This window comes from Colossoma macropomum, unplaced genomic scaffold (assembly GCF_904425465.1).
Source record: "Colossoma macropomum unplaced genomic scaffold, Colossoma_macropomum, whole genome shotgun sequence".
NCBI classification, from domain to species: domain Eukaryota; kingdom Metazoa; phylum Chordata; class Actinopteri; order Characiformes; family Serrasalmidae; genus Colossoma; species Colossoma macropomum.
In genome coordinates, this window is record NW_023494810.1 from 24,860,324 (window position 1) to 24,879,877 (window position 19,554).

The window sequence follows — 19,554 nt, forward strand, 5'->3', positions numbered from 1 at the left end:
GAGGATGAGCCTGCCCGCCTTGACTGCTGTACAACAGATAACTGTGCTAAGTAGTCTCCCAAACCTATCGGTAATGCTGTGACCTGGAAACATTTAACGTCCAATTTAATACGCACCCTATTTACACTCACCTTGACGTAGTCAATCTCTTACTGAAGACGCTTCTCACACTCCTCATTAAGCTGTACTGAAGGTATAGAACACTGTTATACTGCAGGTGTATGTCGCCATCTGGTGGTCATCTTATCAACTGTGCGTGATTCACCAAAGGCTGCTGTAAATAATTTGCTTACATTGCAGTAACAGCAACACGAGAGTGTTTTATAGAAACTTTCTCCATTTTATTTCTTAAAACCTCTTTTATAAAAACACAAATACAAAATGAATGGGCAGTTTCATTGTGTATTGTCCTTTTTTACATTGGTAATTTGCACATTACAAAGCCACCCTCTATGAAAAACATTGGATATATAACTGCAAATTTCTTCAGACACATTTAAAATCAAAAGTGGAAGGAAGCTAAAAACAATGCAAAACGGAGAGCTGGGAAACAAAGGGAGACAAGAGAGAAAGAGACCATGAGAAAGAGGTGTGTGTATGTTTAAGTTAGTGAGTGTGCAGAGGAAACAAAAGATGAGACTTAAAGGGAGACAAACATGAGATGAACGAGAAAGACATAGAAATGAGGGACTCACAGAGAAAAGGGACAGACAAAGGTGGAAGAGAGAGCAAGAGAGGGGAAACAGCTGGATCAGAGCTGGCATGGTAGAGCAAGGCTGCTATTTGAGCAGTGCTCCATATAGTTTACACTACTTGAGCAATGCTCAGTAGCGCAGGAGCTGTAGGAGCAACACTTGGTAGAGCAGCACCCAGTAAAGGAGCGGCTAACAGAGCAGCATCCATTGTTTGGACAACACTCAGTAGTGCAGCTGCAATCTGAGCACTCAGGCTCTGTATTTGAGTATATCTCAGCAGAGCAGCTACTACTTGAGCACTGCTCTGCAGTCGAGCAGCTACGTGAGCACTTCTCTGTAGATAAAGAGCTATTTGAGTACTGCTCTGTAGTTCAGCTGCTATTTGAGCACTGCTCTGTAACCGAGCTGCTGTGGTAGCACGGCTCTGTAGTCAAGCTGCTATTTGAGCAGCGCTCTGTAGAGAAGCTGTGAGCGACTGCTTGCTCTCTCGTTCTCCAGGCAGAAGAGCAGATCCCTGAGGTTTACACGTGTGATGCGCTGACGGGTGAACTGTCTCGACACTCCGCTACTCAACCCCGCAGTCGTGCTCGCCGACGACCCAGAACCCTGTGAAAACGCACACAAACAGAAACAAATGTGACTAAAGCCCTGTTCAGACAAAATTACTTTTATCTGGGGTAACTTCCTCTTTTACAGGTGCTACTATATATGTTTGCTTTTGGTAGATGTTCCAAGTAGATGTCGGACTGCACTAGAAAAAAAGTTTATGATTGCTACTACTCTATGTATTTAGTCTATTAGCGTGTATATCATAGTAAACATTTTCCAAATCACAAAATGGTGGATACTTTGGAAGTCTTTCAAGATTTACTTGGTCTAGATGGTAGAACTTCATCTCCATCCTCTCAGTCAAAATAAAGTCTACCAGACAAATGAGATCTTACAGGCTGAATATAATGACAGCTACATATAGAAAGTGCTTTATATTTGCACACAGCTACACTGCTAGCAAGGTATTACTCTATATGCACAACATTGTCAACTGTTCATGGGAATAGATTGTAATTGCATATCAAGTGAGGCACAAACATTCAGGTTTGTAGAATGACCTTAGTTTTATCTCTAAGGTGACAGACAAGGAATAACAGACAATTGTTGATATGATACATTTTTTCATTTTAGTTGTAGTTCACTTAGGGTTCACACTGACATTTCATGTCAGATCAAACAGATGTAAACAGATATCATATGGGCAGATTTCATGACATTTATATACATTTGGAAACAATAACTGGGACAACCACTCTTGCCTAACTGATGCTGTGGGTTTTATGTAGGTCTTTTTTCATTCATGTCGTGATAATGTAAAGCAATTCGGCATGAAAGGATGAAATCACCGTAGCACACAACCTAGACTGGCTTACTGCTTTTATAAAATGGCAAAATTGGCACAATAAAACATATTATTAATGTTGGCGGTCATTAGTGTTGTGCGGAGTATGTGGAATATTTTACAACGGCTTCAAAAGTGCCTTTTTATTTACTTATTTATTTATTACATTTATTTATTTATTATTTTACCCAAATTTCCAGTTGTCATTTCACTGAACAACTTAGAAACTGGCAGATACAGCATGTGCATCAATAATGAACTGTGTAGGTTAAATACATTAAGATGTTACACACTTGTAATGAACCTCACTCAACCTCACTTTACGACTCTCCAATGAGAAGCTGTGAACCAGAAAATGCTGTAAAGTACTTTAAACAGTCATTAGTAAGGATTTCTTTTTTTTCAGCAGCCCTCTGCTGTTCTCACTGGTCTTCATTAGCACTTCCTCTCTTAGCATTCCATACATATATTCGTTAGAAGTCACCAAGTCAAGTGCTATCAACACACAATGTAAATAAGATGTTCTGCCAAACATGCTGAATATCTTCTAGCTTGGTAGTTGGCTAAATTTTTCAACTTACAAACATTAAACGCAATATAGTTTATTTCTTTTACAATGTTTATATTAAGAGCCTTTTTTTCACTATAGAGAGTTTAATGCCATTGTTTAAAAACACAGCACACAGGTCTCTCCTAGGCTCCAATCCAGCAAGTCAAACAAAAGCACAGTTTCAAAGGCAAATGCTTACTAAACTTGTACATAGTAACAAAGCAATGGGGGGGATTTTGTACCTCTGCATCAGTGCCAAGAGCAGGAGAATCGAGTTTCCTTTTCTTTCTGGGTCCAATGGCAGCCAGCGCCGTCAGGTTGGCATCTCTCTGTCTTATCTGAGCTAGCTCCTGTTGCTGCATCTGTTACATGCAAGTACAGACACACAGAATAGTTCATGTACAGTCATTAGGCTGATATCATACCAGAATTTTCAGACAAACTAGTGATTTTAAACTAGTCGGCAAGCGTGGGACTGGAAAACGCTGTACCTCTTTGGCCTTCTGTTTCAACCGCAACTGCTCCGGGTCTTCCTGCCGAGACCGAGACTGCACAACAGCATCAGAGCAACAAAAAAGACCCATCAGTAGGAGTGGAATAACAAAATTATTCATACACACCGCCTCCTGAGAGATCAATTAAACCACGTGAACCACAACTTCCTCTGCAATGTAAATGAGATAAAAACACCCACACATTCACCACTAGATGGTGCTACAGACCAATTAACTAGCAAGGAAAGATTCATGAAGTTCTTCATGAACATACTTTTGTTTTTTCTCTATATTTAAAAAATATTTGAGCAAGATTATTTTTATGTAGGCAACCTACACTCTGCTACAAACGAACATAAACTCTGTTTCCAGCACCTACCTTTTGTCAATTTTGACAAAAGCACTGTGAGCGCAAATGGCAACCTATGTTGTTTGAAGTAGAGTTAATTTTTTAAGTGACTGAGAGGCTAGTTGCAACAGTTGCTACAAAGTCTTGTAAACTGATGCAAAACACAATCAATTCACTACTATTCCATGTTGTCTGAACCACTTGATTCCAACAGTTAAATAAGTTAAATAAAATTTAAATATGATTAGTGAAAAGAAGCTGTGTCAAACATGGCACATTTATTTTTAACCACAAAGTCAAAAATAGGCAATATCAACACAAAATTTAAACATATTGACGTGCATACACTGTGTAATATAGATACAGAATGGAACAGACGATACAGAATTGAATGCTGTGACTTATTCACACAAACCAGTAATTAAAAAAAATTAAAAAGTTACTTTAATGGTACAAAAACAGTCTTCAAGGTCAATCTTGAGAAATATCTGTCTTTACTGTCAGAACTCACAGAGGTTGCTATGGGAATAGGAGGTGATAACCAAAAGCATGTTCTACTTAAACATGTTTAACTACATTAAAAAAAAAAAAATACATGTTACATCTTGCCCTGCTCTCCGCAACTGGTATAAATGTATGTATTGTCTGTGGTTAATGAGTCATAGAACGTATATAAAGTGCTAGTGTGCATGTGCATTACCTTGGCTGCCTTCATAAGTATTTCCCTTTCCTGCTCTTCTTTCTTCTGCTTCTCCAGCTGATCAAGCTGCTCAAAGAATTTCAACTGTGCACGTACGTCAGTCACCTGCTCGAACCGCCCATCCTCCTGCACAACACACAAATTAATGTGGGAATGCTCTTTCATACTGTGAACACAAACAGAAACTACACCTAATATACACTGACAACAGATATATCCACAGAAACCATTATCTTGTACTTTGTATGACCCCCAGAGCAAAATACACATCACACAAGTGGATCATGGATATGATTTAGAAGAGGAGAAACACACACACACACAAACACCGCCTATTAATGGATACCATATGATCTATGAAAGGAATCACAGCTCACTGCCTTACAAAAATTACAGAATATGCCTGCTAGGCCTGTGCTAGTAAAGAATCCTCTTAATTGGAAAACTATGTTATGTTTTTTCTTTGCTTTACCTTTTGTTTGAAAAACATTAAGCTTCAACTCACACATCATCACTTTTCTCCCACAGCTGCTTCAGGGTTAGGAATGGTTTTAAAATTACTGGAAGAATTATTATTAATTACTATAACAATTACTGTTATCTCAGTAAGTACATCTGCTGATGCCTCCAAGAACACTGCAGACGATGTGTCCAGAAGCATCAGCAGACGTTCTTACAGACCTACTACTAGGGGTGGGAATCTCTTGGCACCTCACGATTCGATTCGATGACGATTCAGAGGGCGATTATAAACGATTATAAACGATTATCGATGCATCTCGATGCATCTTTTTTTTCTATATAGCATTTATATTTTCTCACTGTGTGAGCTCAAGTTTCGAGTTCAAGTTTCAAGTTTATTTGTCATTTGCACAACATGTCAGGACATTTATGCATTGAAATGCTTGTGGTGAGGCTCAGCTAATCACTCTACAGAAAGTAAATAAGTAAAAATAAAAATACAAGAAAAACCAACTGAAATATGTTAAATATACACAAAATACAGAGACAATATATATTTGAAAGTGACTAAGTGACTCAGTGTTGTTATTTAAAGTGACTTGGTACTTTTAAAGCAAAGTATTTGTAATGATCCATAATGAATTTACTTCCAATATCTTTTATTAATAAATCAAATGGAAGTGATGTGGCAAGTGAACTAGAAGGCTCTCATTCAGAGACGCTGCTGCTACTCATCTGCGATAAAATGCGCAGTTACGGTGAAATAAGATCCAGTGGTAATGGATGTTCACGCAGCACGTTACAGCTATTCTACCAGTTTTCTTTAGTGATTTTATAACTTCGGTTTTGGTCTCGTTGTAGAGACGGGGGGGATCGCTGTGTCAGTAAAGTATCTTTGAGACGGGTCGTGTGCAACATAGCGCGAAAGCCCTGTTTCGCAATGACTGAGAACTGCCGTGCGGACTGCAGGTCACCTAGCAACGATGCGTTATTCGCATTTATAAGCAGCGCAGTTGGTTTCCTGGTACATTAAATCTGCAACGAGAGACTGTCACACACTAAAAAGTGGTGAAGCTGAAGTCAGCTTCTCTTTCGAATTCTCCCGTTCCACCTTAAATGGTGCCGCTTTTTCATTCGGCGCCTCAGTTAGAATTTAAGGTGGAAGAATTTAACGTTTCCACGACAATCTCATCTACTCTCGGTAGTACAACAAATGTGGTGTCAATGTCGGGCATCGCATCAACCAACATGTTTAAAAGTTCAGTTTTATATAGCATGTGGGAATTCTGTTGTCTTTCTATGGTTTGCATGAAACAAATCGATCAATGAAAGTTTTGTAAACCAGCTGTAAATGAGTTTTCCATCACCGAAGGCTGTCACCACAGTAATTCTGTTAACCCTCACTGAACACAGGCTTAATGCGTGTTGTTGCATACATGCAAACAAACATACAAACAGTCTGTGTCAAAATACTGTAAAGCAGCCCTGAAGGCGCTTTACAACAATGCACTCAAACAGATGTGCACACACAGGCAGAGTATGTTTCCCCGACAGGAACACCATTCCAAGTTCCTTACCTTATAGGTCATGTTCTTTTGCTGAGCTATGACAGAGACTTTCTCCATAAGGTTCTGTAGTCTCTGCTTAGTGGCATGGGAGACCAGGTTCACCACGTCTGGTGCCAGATCTGTCACCCCAAAGCGTTTACCTGTAGGTCAGATGAGCAGTCAGCATGACAGAAATGCATTATTCATTCACAACAAGACTATCTGAAGAGTAGCATCAGAACTGTTCACACAATCACATCACATTTAGATCATTCTAATACTTCATGCAGACTTTGGCTCCTGATTTGAAGGTGACATTTTTTTCCTAGTTGAAAAGGCACTGACTGGGGGCTGTGGTTAATACCAAATATTCAAATATCCCAACCTCTAAAGCTCAGACTATGTGAATAGTTCTCAGGTTGTTAGAGGTGGGTGACATGATGTTTGATGATGTCTTGTTAGCAAACCTCAGAAAAAAAACAAATATTGTGAAATGTACTGAGTATCATGTTGAGGTCTTCAATATTACATTTGCCACATCGCCCACACCTATTGGCTGTCATATGTTGCAAGACTGAAAGCTTGGGCATTACTGCCAGACCTATGTCCAGTATTCTACGCTGCAACAAGGCAGAGGAAAGGAAGGCCTCATCCTGGCAGGAGCGAGTCACAGCCCCCACCACGTCTGAGTTGGTGGCCAGGATACGAGCACTCTCCTCTGACAGGTTCACCCCAGCCATGGAGGCCACATCGTTGATGTCATCATCGTCCCTACATACACACACAAAATGAAACCTTTTATGATTTTATTCCACATGTTCAACTTATTAGCTCATGCATGTGCTTTTATTTCTGGAGAACTATGCTTGTGTTTTGGCTATTTATTACATACTTGACAGGCCTAACTCACCCTAAGTGTTCTCTTGTGTAAAATCTAACATACACAAAGAGGTAAACATAATAACGATGTACTGATATGATAAATATTGTCATAATAAAATTTTCTGACTATATTGTAACATCAGTGCTAAGAGAACACAGACCATGTTTCTTTAAAAAGATTAAGATGCAGCTTCCATGTGGCTGTCTAAGGTTTTGACCTATTGTTGAGATATTTAACAGTGGCCCTGCGTAACTGGTGTAATGATGCGCCTTGGACACATAATTCTGATACCTAAAAAAAACCAAAATATCGGAGAATGCATATCACGAAAAATTAAGATTACTTTATACGTTTGCCACAATGTCCACATACTAACCTGAATGTCCCACCAGCAGCATCCTTTAGCTTGCTCTTCTGAGCTGCGATAAGAGTCACTGGGCTGGGAGAAAGTTTAGCCCCAGGCACTGCGCCTGGCTTTACTGTCACTGAGATAAAGAGAGAGAACGATTGGAGGATGCATTTCTGAGCAATTCAACAAACCACACATGGCTATAATGTTGCATTTACGTTATAACGGTAGACAGATGATAACAAACTGAACATTCCATGTTTTTTTTTGTTTTTTTTTTAACAGAGTAGCAATGGAAAATTCTGTCACCATAACTGCAGCACAACACAGCAGTCAAAAGTCAGCAGAAAGCTCCATCAAGACTTTTCACTAACTTTTGTGGTCATGCGCAGCAGATTAAACCGGATGTAATTTTTTTTCAGAAACACAGGCAATAAATAACAGGCAAGTATAATAACTGTTCACTGACAACTTCAACAAAAATACATCCTTAAGGCCAATTCACAGTTTTTTGTCCTGTAAAATGCATAACATGAGAGTGTCAGTTTAGAACACTATTTAGGATAAAATTGTCGTTAATTCAATTGACAAGAACAGCAATGTTATTCCAGTAATACCATCACCATGACAATATTTAAGTGGCGGCAGTACACCGTCAGTCATATATGGTTGCCAGTTACACCAATTCTGCTAAGGCTATAATTTTTTTAATGCCAACATGCATTAAAAAAAACACAGCATAACACCTACTACTGTACTATGCTAATCTCATAGGGCAGTGGTTTCCAATGTTGGGAACGTATTACAGAAACGTCCTGTCTTTGGTCCCAAGTTAAGATTTGACAAGGGTAAGATAAGATTTTTCACAAGTTCGTATTATAGAAGAGAATCTTGTATTAATTTAGGAATTATATCTCATTTTACTGCATCTTATCCTTAATCCTTAGCTACTCAATTGAGGTTGACAATCAGTTATGCCTGTTACTGAGCAACTGACAATACATGCACATCTGGTTGAAATGTTTAAAAACAAAAAAATTGATGAAAAAAAAAATGTAAAAACAAAACTAAAGTGTGATGAACTGAAAGTTAAAAAAGGTTAAGCATATTTTGACTGTGCCACAAGCCATTTTAACACAATCCATCATAATCCACTAAGGTCATAAAACTGATAATGAGCACAAAAACTTCACTATTTTGCTCTCGTAGCTGGGAAAAAAGTTTGGTTAGTCTACCTTAAATAGTTGATAAGCCAAGCTTTTGAAATGGCGAAGAATGGTAGACAGAATGGTGACAGTGTGCCGATATTGCTTAACGCGAGGATCAAATTCCTGTGTTAATACCTCAAAAATGTTAACTCATTTGTGAGGACATCACCGAAACTGAAGTCAGCCAGCTTTTTATTCAAACTTTCTGTTCCACCTTAAATGGAGCAGCAAGTACATTGTTACAGTGGAAAATGCAAATAAATTTTGCATTTCTTTTCTAATACTGTCTCAAAAATCTATATTACTGTGCTACGAAAAGAATATATGATGCGTAATCTTGTGAAAACTGCATATCGTTACTCTACAATAGCTACTGTCCTACATTCAATCCGACCTTAAGTGGTCATGATGAATATACAGATAAGATTTCAGAGTAAGGATGTTCCTGTAACACGGCCCTCCTCTGTAATCCTAGATGCTCCCACTGTCCTGTACACTATAGTGTTTTACTGCTTCAGTACACCTACTTCAACTCAGGAAGGGCTTGTTAATTTGTAGAATTTAGCCTCATTGACCACAAACTCTCCTCTGTGCTCTTTAACGCTCAGAGTACAGTCGACAATATAAGCAAAACAAGCTAGTTAGCAAAATGCTACTGTTAGATAACAGAACTGTTCTTCCTTTGCAAGAAGTACTGTTTATTTTTAACATGGGCAAATGACATGCTTGTTGTCCACTGAACAGTGTTGATGAGTCCACCATCACCCCATATATTGAGCTCCACCTTCACAAGATGTTGGACTGGTTTAGAAATTTCATATTCATTTGGTTCCCATCCTAATAAATCCACATTCTTACCCACATTTAACACTAAATTACTCATGGGTGTCCCCAGACATTTTTGTTACATCACATCTTGGCCTGTGAGACTAAGGGGGTTTCTGAGCAGGATAAACACTAAAATTCACAGGACAGTAGAACTCCAAGACCAGGGTTGGAAACACTGTCATTGGCAAAACAATCACAAATTTATACATAAAAGCCCACTGAGAAACTTTAGTAATGGAAAAACAGACACACCTGTTTGTAGCTGTTTGACTTGCATGTGAGGCTGTCCAACTACAATGCGGCTATGAGGCTGACCCCTGAGTGTTACCATGGGAGTAGTCGTCAAGGTAACCTGGGGGGTCTTTACTATCGCCCCTTGCTGCGGAGACTGCAAAACCTGCACATGGTTGTGGTCGTGTTAGCACGAAAGCAGAGCAGCACACAACAACTCAATAGCATACACTTGAAAACGCTTAGCAGAAATGTCCTGAATATTGCCTAGAACATAATTTAAACTAATGCTATTGCTCCACTGACTCCGCATTCTTTGAAAATTTCCTTAGTAATGACTGTAGCACTGCAACTGTACTATGACATAGATCCAACTTGTACTGAGCATCCGAGCTGAGCTTAATTCAGTGGACTCATGCTGAACTGAATTTCACCGTATTACCAATGAGGCAGGCTGGTTGGCTTTGCTGAGAGCGGGTTGGATAAGCGTCCGTGGGGCCGCGACAGCAGCAGACGCAGCAGTAGCCACGGTATTTGCAGTTGCTGTGGTGGCTGCAGTGGTTGCAGTGCCTGGGGTGGCTGAGGTCACTGCAGCGGCCACAGTGGCCGCTGGAGGTGCGGTGGCCGCAGGAGCCGTGTTAGCTGCTGTAGAGCTGGTCAGCGCTACAGTAGCTGCAGGTTTGGCCTGGAGGCCTTGGCTCTGCTGGATGAAGGCAAGGGAGTCCGGAGTGAGTTGCCTCAGAGCAGGAAGACTCCTCTGGAGAAACACAAAACACAGTCAATGCTAGACAACGACCTAATTTTCCAGACACAGATAGCCAATAATCTTGGACTAAAAGAATTTCAATAGATAATCATCTTATGGGTTTCACACAGTTCATGATAGTTGATGACTGAATAATTTATAGTTTCACATAGTCTTTCATAAATTAGTTTTTCCCTCTTCTCTGTAAAGAATTAATAGGAGTCAGAGGCTATGTTCACATTAACAAACTTAATGGCACAGCTTCAGTTTTTTGCTATATGATATTTGTACTGAAGGTTCACATTTGTGTTTGTAAGTGGTCTGAATCTGTCAGTGTAAAGATACCTCTGCTCTGAAAGAACCACAAATTAACATGTTTTATCACTGTTAGCCACAATCATTAAAAGAGGTGTTTTTTATTTAAAAAAAATTATAGTCGCATGTGGATGTGCCTGGTATACAACTGCTTATCCAGCATTTCTGCTGAAATAAATGGTATCGATAGAGATTTTGTCCCCCTCTTTTTCTGCACCAACAGCCACTGCTCTTCTGATAAGGCCTAACACTAGATGTTAGAACACTGCTGTGAGGATTTAGCCAGTAAGGACAGGTACTGATCTTAGATGATTACTTCTGGATCACAAACATCACCCTAACTCATCCCAAAGTAAAGCTCTATTTCTCTGCAGAGAAAACAGTTCCACTGCTCCACAGCCCAATGCGAGGGGCCTTTATATTTTTTTAGCCTGTGCATAGCACTAGGCATGGTAACCTCAGGCTCATGTGCTGCTGCTCCAGTGCATCACATTTATTTGGCAATATTATATATAACTGTGCATACATAATTGAACACCTGTATCAGCAAAAAGTGCACCTTAAAGTAGCAGAATTCTCTAATTACAAAGGGTGTCTGGATACTTTTGGACATACAGTGTATATCTGGTCTAGGATCATATATAAAAGTAGCTAAAATGCTCAAATCTGATTTGAAAAGATCAGATGTGTGTGTTCACACAACTATGGAAAAAATAGATCTGTGTCATTTATGCACAAATTTTTGCCACTTGAAACCTGTAAAGGGAACATGAGAGTTTTTCCATTACCTTCAGGAAAGGCACGAGATAAGGCTGGGGTGAGGAGTTGAGCTCCTTGTATAACCTGCTGGTGAAGTCCTCCGCCTCGATCATTCCCTCCTGCAAACACAGTTAATCAGGGTTCCTGACTAAGTTTCAGCTTCACAAAACCTAACAAATGCAGTCGTGTTTAACTTGTTTTACAGGCGCAGTTAACAACTTTCTCTGTTAATCCAGATACTCAAGCAACGATTAATCCCTGTGTGGAGCACATGAAAGTATAACACTTGTGACGAAAAGCTAATCGTGTGAAACAGCTAATCATTTTGCAGAGTAATATGAAATCATGTAATACGAATCTACGTAAATATGAAGCTATCACAATGGCAAAAAGCAACACTTGCCACTGTTGCCACTGTGTTAGCACTGTTGTTTGAATATGTTGCCAAATGTGGTATAATTTTGCATATTTATGCAAATTTTAAAGCAATATTTTTCATGCAATTGACATTAACTTCACAAAGGGGTACCTACTAGGGCCCAACTGATATGAAGATTTTGTGGCTGATACCGAATATTTTATAACCATTAGTTTTAGTTAAACAGTGCCTCCATTGTGGATAGTCAGGCAATTGTAACACTCCTTAAACTTAAATAAACAGCAGAAACTCAAAGTCTTAAATAATATAAAATGTTGCAACACATATTATTAACTGCGCACTTTCAATACGGCTGATATTATTGGCTTACCAATGTTGAACTGGTTGTACTGTCAATACAACTGATATTATTGGCCTACCAATGTTGAAATGGTTGGACTGTCAATACAGCTGATATTATTGGCCTACCAATGTTGAGTTGGTTGGACTGTCAATACGACTGATATTATTGGCCTACCAATGTTGAAATGGTTCGACTGTCAATACAACTGATATTATTGGCCTACCAATGTTGAAATGGTTCGACTGTCAATACAACTGATATTATTGGCTTACCAATGTTGAAATGGTTGGACTGTCAATACAGCGGATAATTATTGGCCTACCAATGTTGAATCGGATGGACTGTCAATACAACTGATATTATTGGCCTACCAATGTTGAATCGGATGGACTGTCAATGCGGCTAATATTATTGCCCTACCAATGTTGAATTGGTTGGACTATAATGTCTAAGTAGCCCCTGTGACATTCTAACCCTGAACAGATGAAGCAAATGTAATCAGTCAAGAAATACTTTTTTTTTTCAGTTGGTACAGCTGTATCTAAAATTGGTTTGGACTGACATATAAACTGAAGGTTTATATGTCAGTCCTGCTGAGTTCTCATCATTTTGCTGAGATAATATCAAATAATCTCATAATCAATTTATAAAAGAGATTCTCAAAGTGAGACTACACAGAGAGAACACTTCTGATAGAAAACACACAGCACCTCCCACACACAAACCAGCAACACATGCAGTATGTTTCCTACGCTTTCTCTCACACAAACAGACTTCCGTCCACACTCATCTTGCTGAGATTCTTGATACCCAATAATCTTTTAATCACTCTGTAAATGTTGCGGCTTACTCAAAGTGAGACGACATACAGAAAATACTTTTGATCTAAACACTACCCACACATGTACACACACCAAAATACCAGCATGCACACTATCTCTCAGACCTTTTTCACACTCGCAGTCACACGCACATTCAGACCCAGCTAAACACGCAGACAGTCACACACAGTCCTCCGTCTGCACACTTACCAGCAAGTTCTTGACCAGTTCTTTGACATTGGCAGCTGTTTGTGACGACTGCTTCGCACTGGTGGCCAGCTTGATCAGCGTGGACAGGAAGTTCTTACACTTCTTCACATTCTCCATCGTCTCCTGCAGTCAGAAACAACGCTTCATTTAAGCCATGGAGAACATATGCCTAATGAAACAATCAGTCATAACACAGATCAGCACAGGCCTAATGAATCAATCCCTCAAGAGATTAAAAGTAGGTAACATCAGGGTTAAAACTATTTTTAGGATCGATATTAGTCCTGTATTTCTGAGATTTTAAGGTGCTTTCCAGAAGGGGATATTTCAGAGAGGAATATAAGTCATTTCATCAATATCCTCCACCAAAAGCATTTTGGAAAGCACCTTACATTCACTAATTCCACTGGGCCTGTCACACAAGAGAGTGCAAAACAGCAACAAAATTCCAGTTGCGGAGGTACAAAAAGACAAAAAGAATGACAGCATTTCTTTTGGTAGAGGACTTAATCCTTCATGCTGAGGACATATCCAGTTATGAACATGCTTGTCTGTGATAATACTCATGACACTGTTGGAGTGTTTAGGGCCCCTTTCAACCCAACCTTCTCACCGTTGCCAAAGTGACGCTGGTCCCTGTAGCAGGAGTCACCACCCTCGAGGCGGCCCCCGGCTGTACTGCCAGCACAGAGCCCACAGAGGGCAGCTGAAAAGGCCCAACACCATAAGGAAAAAAAGAAGAGAGAAGGAAGTAATTAACTAAGTATTCTTCAGCTCGTCTTCTTTACACTCAGCTACAAAGACAATGAAATTAAAAATTCTTGATTAAGCTTTTTCCTTATGCGAGAGTTCATCAGTACGAGGTGTAAACCTCAGCTTAGCGTACTAGATAGAGACTAAGTGGTCTCTGGAGTATTGACCTGACAGTGTTGTGTGTTTCTGAAAGTGATTTTGAGTGTGTATATCTTTGTGAATATCACAAGGGCAGGTGGGCAGGTGGTCTCTTGAGTACAGTGTGTGTAAGCCCCCCTTTTCAAATTCTGGGATGTTTGTGTGTATCTGTGTGGGTGTTTTATGGTCTGCAGAGTGTTGTAGTCCCCATAGGTGTGTCTGCTTTAAGGTGCAGAGTGTGAGTGTGGGGGGGTTCATTCATTCAAGGGTGTGTCACTTGCTAAGGTATTCTCTCGGGTGCTGCTGGGAAAGTGGTTAGTATACCATTAGCATGTACTCTCTAGAGTGCAATGATGCAAGTACTTCTGGTTGAAGATGAGCACTGCTTTATGATGCTACCTGCACAGGAGGTCTCTGGAGTGTGGTGGTAGCAGTGCTGCTAGCTGTGGGTGAGCCCTGCTTGATGATGGTAGGAGCCACCTGCCTGGTCATGATCGGAGCACCAGGGGTCTGAAGGGAGCACACAGTGGAGAGAAATGATGGTGTTTGGTGAGCAGACCCTGGATTAAACTACACAATCAATTTTAGTGGCATTACATTCATAACCATCAATTCCAAAAAGTTGGAATAGTATGTGAAATGCTAATAAATTCAGAATGCAGCGATTAGTAAATTCTGTTAGACCTGCGTTCAATGAAAATGTTACAAAAAACATGACATTTTTAACTTATGAACATTACTGAAATGAGACTGGTAATATTAGTGTTATATCTCAGCTGTTTGAATATAAGCTCTTATTTAGGATTTTTAAAGTTGATTTACCGTTTTTACAAAGCAAAAACAACATTATGGAGATGCTGATTCTACACCTGTTAATTTTCAAAGTGTTGTATACAGAGTAAGTTGGTTAGAACAGAGGCTGAGCAATATGACAATGTGTATTGTTACTGTGATAAATTATGCCACAATATGCTTTTCTCAACAACTTCATGTTTCACTACAATGAAAAACATAATTAGGCCACTGTAATTGGATTTATTTCAGCACAGTGAATAAAAATCACTGTAATCAATGTAAATGTGGCTCTGCTGGTTCTTTTTTGTCTGTTCCAACTTATTAGATGACAGAAAAAATAAATATTGGCACATATCATGTATTACAAAAGCTTTTTGTTTGTGATATTTTATATTTGCCATATTGCCCAGCTCTACTGATACCTTTACATGCAATTTCTCTTTAGGAAAGTCCTGGCTATACTGTGCACATAATAAAACACCTTTTTCAACACAGACAATAGATAACGTAGTCACTCAAAGAATAATACTGGTGTTGATTTCTGCTGTGAACACCAAGATAAACAGAACTGAAGGCATCCTGCTGACTAGATGGGTACAAGACTTCTATTCATCAGAATACACATTCAACACATGTGTACAAAATGCAGTGGGGATGTACACTACCTGTGCAGAAGTGATCTGTCCGGGCGTTGTGCTGGCAGGAGTGGCAGCACGCGTGGCCTGCATCTGAGCCTGCATCTGGGCCAACACTTGCTGAGGGATCATCAGCAACTGACCAGTCTCGCTACGCACAAGCACCATACCTGGACAGTTAAACAGACAAAGATGAAGGAAGACATAGATTTGTTGGAGGGACATCTGAGGCTCATACGCAGGCTAAGGCCTGACTGACACCAATACCAAAATTTTAAGAAGCTAAATATTTCAGGATTAACAACTTATAATGCTGGTTGATATAACTGACTATAGTCATTAAACAGCTTTACTAACCAGACTATACACGATTTATTTGAACAGTGCTTTAATGAATAAAATGCCCTAAATATTACTGCTTTATCAGCAGGATTTGAGGTGATACATGATCAACAAATCCACAGGATCTTAATATCAGTCAGCTTTTATTTTGGTCAAGTACTACATCAGTCAGGTTATTTTTCAACACTGCAGTAGTTTCTCAGTTTATGCTGAATAAATCCAGCAGTTCTCTAACAGCTTCTGATCAATGAATTAAGCAGTAGCTCTTTGTACTCTTCCTGAAAAGTGACAACGGAAACCGGCATGCCATTCAATCTGGCCATAGTGCCATGCCGGCAGGCAAGGCAGAACAAGCTGCCCCCGCACAGTGCGCAGTTGGTGGCCTATATTTCCACAGTACTGAGAGAGCTCATTCACCCAGAGCCCGTCACTCTGCGCAAACCAGCTCAGCTCTGGGTGTTGGACAGAAGCCGCTGGGTAGAGCATCCAGATGGCCCTGCGCAAAAATCTGTCAAGATTTTCGCCTAACTGAAACCCGCCAGACAACAGATCTGTCACAATGGCCGCTGCATAAGTCAGTCAACAGGTTAGTGTACAAGTGCACAGAAATACAAATGGCAGATCTGAACACAGCACTACCTTATTAAAGGTTCTGTAAACTAGCAGGTTTTCTAACTTTTTCAAGAGAAAGAGTGTGGGGTTTTTTGACTGGACAAAAAGCTCACAACAGAGTATGAGATTCAACCAAAATAGCCATGGAAAATGTACTTTTTTCTATTCAAAACTCCTTTGTGTACAATAAATATGCTCAAATATTTCTCTTCAACTCTGTCAGGGCCTACAGCTATTGAGCACACAGTAACTTGTAATATAGCCTACTCAGGACAAGAGGGGGTGCTTGACATGTCACTTGTGCAACACTGGCACAGTTCTTATTGAGGAGTGAAATTACTGAAGAACTGAAGACTTCAGCAACTGCTTGTACTCAAAAAGGGGAAGGAGTGTGCTTGTGCTAAAGTGTAGCAAATTGACAACAGATTTGGGTGTTAAAAAAAAGTCGAACATAAGACTGGTGTACTTCTTGGTGAACAGTGAACTCAGTGAAACACCTTGGTGCCAGTGCCTGGGCCACTGCAACAACAGTTAAACAATGACTTGTACTCAAGATAAGAGGGTGTGCTTTACATGCCACACTAGAGCAAAATAAACAGGACAGGTTTGGATGTTAAGAATAAAAAGGCCACAGAACATCGGTGCGGTTCTATCTGGTTCATTGCAAGAACAGTTGAGCGACTGCTTGTCCTCAAGATAAGGTGGTCTGCTTTTGCATGTCACAAGAACAGAATTTAACGGACAGACTTAGGTGTTTAAAAGGGTACTGGTGCGGTTTTCGGTGAACAGTGTCTGGCTCATTGCAACAACAGTTCTCTGAAAATAAGTAAGGCAACAACAAGACCACATGGGAAAGTACCTGGAGGTAGCTGGATGTTCTGGATGCTGGGCTGTCCCGGGCTACTCTGTGGGAGCCGTGGCGCCAGCACCTGTTGCGGTGCTATGGCCCTGACCCCCGCGGGGCTGGGGGCTGGAGCGGCGCTCCGTGCGACGCCCTGCTGCAGCACCGCCCCCTTGGCCGGCCCGGGAGACACGTGCAGCTGTGGCTGCAGCTGCTGCGTGAGAGTGACGGTTGTGGTGTGCCCCGCTGCGCTCTGGATGATGCTCTTGGCCGGCTCGGGCTTGGTTGTCACCACCCCTGGAGCGGGAGCCTGGCCCGAAGTCTGCGGAGTTAACGTCAACGTGACTCCCGTGGCTGGCGCTGCTGCTGCGGGTGCCTGCTGAGCTACATTCAGAACCGCGGTGCTGTTAACGTTACTCCCGTTCACGGCGTGAGCCATAGCGTTAGCCGTTGTTTGCATAGCCGGCCTCACGACGGTCACGGTGGCTCCAGTGGCTGTGCTCGTCTGGATGATAACCGTGCCGGACGTGGAAGGCGCGCCGCCGCTACCGTTCGCCGGTCCTTTCGCTACTACTACTCCAGGCCCGTTGTTCAGCACCATGCCCGCCGAAGCGTCCGCTGCTGGGCTGCTGTTCGACACGGGCGTGCCCGGGAGAGCGGCGCCGCTTTCTGCCCGCGCATCCATGGCATCGCCTCCGCTAAAAGTTTGCGCCGTCGACGTCCCGGTCTTCACTTCGTGGCTGGGCAATGTAGTTACCATAGCATGTTAGGAAGCAGGAGAATAAAAGGGGGCACCGGGTAGCGCTTAGCCGTGCTCGGCTCAAGTCTATAAACAGTTAGTTAATGTAAATCCGTGTTGTTGTTGATACTGATGTTATTTGTTTTGGTGCCTCCACTCGGGACTCAAAACATCCCCCCCCCCTCCCCAACGCTTTCGAAGTAGGAACAAACGTGTGAAGTGAAGGTGGAGGGGGATAAAATCGCCAAATGAAGCCCTTGACAGGCGCCCTTGTCACTTTAACTCGTCTGGGTGAAGATACTGAGGGGAGAGGCGACCATTTTGCCACACTGCGAGTTTTACCTGCTGTTTTCCCCCCTAAACAAGTCCCGTAGCCCTGCAGCTCCTCTCCCTACTCACACTAACGTAACGCTAGCTAACACTTCGCACTGCCTCCAACATTGTCACTTCCAACTGCCCGGGCTCTTTCCTCCTTCTCGGAGTTTAATTACGGTGAAGCTCGGCCGAGGTAGTTTCTGACACGACCTGCGACAGCGCTCAAAAGTTTCTCGCCCGCTCTTTTAATCACAAAATCCACCGCCAGCGGGTCGAAGCCCGCCGCCATCTTCGATGTGAACACCGAGGAGCTCGGGGCGAAAATGACACTGCGCCTGCGCGGCGGAGCAACAACGTCATGACGTACGGGTCCATCGGGCGTGTGATTTGCTGGTTCGTGTGCGTAAGAGGCGGGACGAGCGGCAGACCGTTGATTCTTGTAGTGAAGAGAAGATCGATTCAGTTTCGCCGAACTGTTTTACTGTTGATTCACTGTTTCAGTGGATCAAATATGTGATTCACCGATTCATTTTGCGAATCAGCGAGTATTCTTGTCAGCTTTCTTTAAGTCCCCTCATGTAAACTTTATTCTTGTCTTCTCAATGATTAGTGAAGTCAACTTTATTCTCATATCCACGGAGATCAGTGAAGTAAAGGACCGGACGCGCATAACAGAAAGAGGAAGCTGGCTACAGAAATATGGTCCACAGACATAAAATATGAGCACATTCAGATACATAGTTAACGTGTTTAACAATGTGAAAGATCATTACCCGAATTTTATTTGGATACTACTTGTGTGGACGCTACAAGAAAAGTTCGAGTTAGTTGGACTTGTGAATCGGTTCGATCGATTTGTCAAAAGGAACCGGTTCACAGAGATGACTCGCTCACGAGTCGGTCGTCGCTACCGCGCTGTCAAAGACAAACGGGCCGTGTAGAAGTGGAAAAATAAGCTAAAAGTGAGCCCAGAGTTCGCTCTTCGGTACATTCTCGGCGGTTCGTGGTAGTTACGCCTTCGTCTCAGTGTGTGTGTTGAGTGTTGTGCTGAGTTCAGACTGAGGTGCCTTTTTGACAAGATGGCCCCGTGTTTTGGAGGCGCTGACCGACTCTCAGAGAAGTG

The 19,554-nt window shown here is 41.5% G+C and overlaps 1 protein-coding gene across 1 annotated transcript; it reads right to left on the reverse strand.

The window, feature by feature from the left end:
- Nucleotides 1-319: 319 nt before the first annotated feature.
- Nucleotides 320-18,749, reverse strand: taf4a (TAF4A RNA polymerase II, TATA box binding protein (TBP)-associated factor). The gene is made up of 15 exons (XM_036559517.1): nucleotides 17,396-18,749; nucleotides 15,613-15,752; nucleotides 14,552-14,662; nucleotides 13,875-13,967; nucleotides 13,262-13,384; nucleotides 11,538-11,627; nucleotides 10,132-10,446; nucleotides 9,711-9,855; nucleotides 7,450-7,558; nucleotides 6,792-6,961; nucleotides 6,221-6,351; nucleotides 4,182-4,307; nucleotides 3,130-3,186; nucleotides 2,881-3,000; nucleotides 320-1,301 (listed from the first exon to the last, which is right to left on the reverse strand). Exons 1-15 carry the CDS (start codon nucleotides 18,135-18,137, stop codon nucleotides 1,134-1,136), a joined length of 2,640 nt encoding a protein of 879 aa, XP_036415410.1. The 5' UTR covers nucleotides 18,138-18,749; the 3' UTR covers nucleotides 320-1,133.
- Between the last annotated feature and the right edge of the window lie 805 nt (nucleotides 18,750-19,554).

Excerpts from the sequence above, each read along its gene's own strand:
- taf4a (XM_036559517.1), bottom strand. The coding sequence starts at position 18,137 with ATGGTAACTACATTGCCCAGCCACGAAGTGAAGACCGGGACGTCGACG. Across the intron at positions 13,968-14,551 it reads TCCAGAGACCTCCTGTGCAG|CTGCCCTCTGTGGGCTCTGT; the intron begins GTAGCATCATAA and ends GGGCCTTTTCAG. Across the intron at positions 4,308-6,220 it reads AAAAGAACATGACCTATAAG|GAGGATGGGCGGTTCGAGCA; the intron begins GTAAGGAACTTG and ends TGTGTTGTGCAG.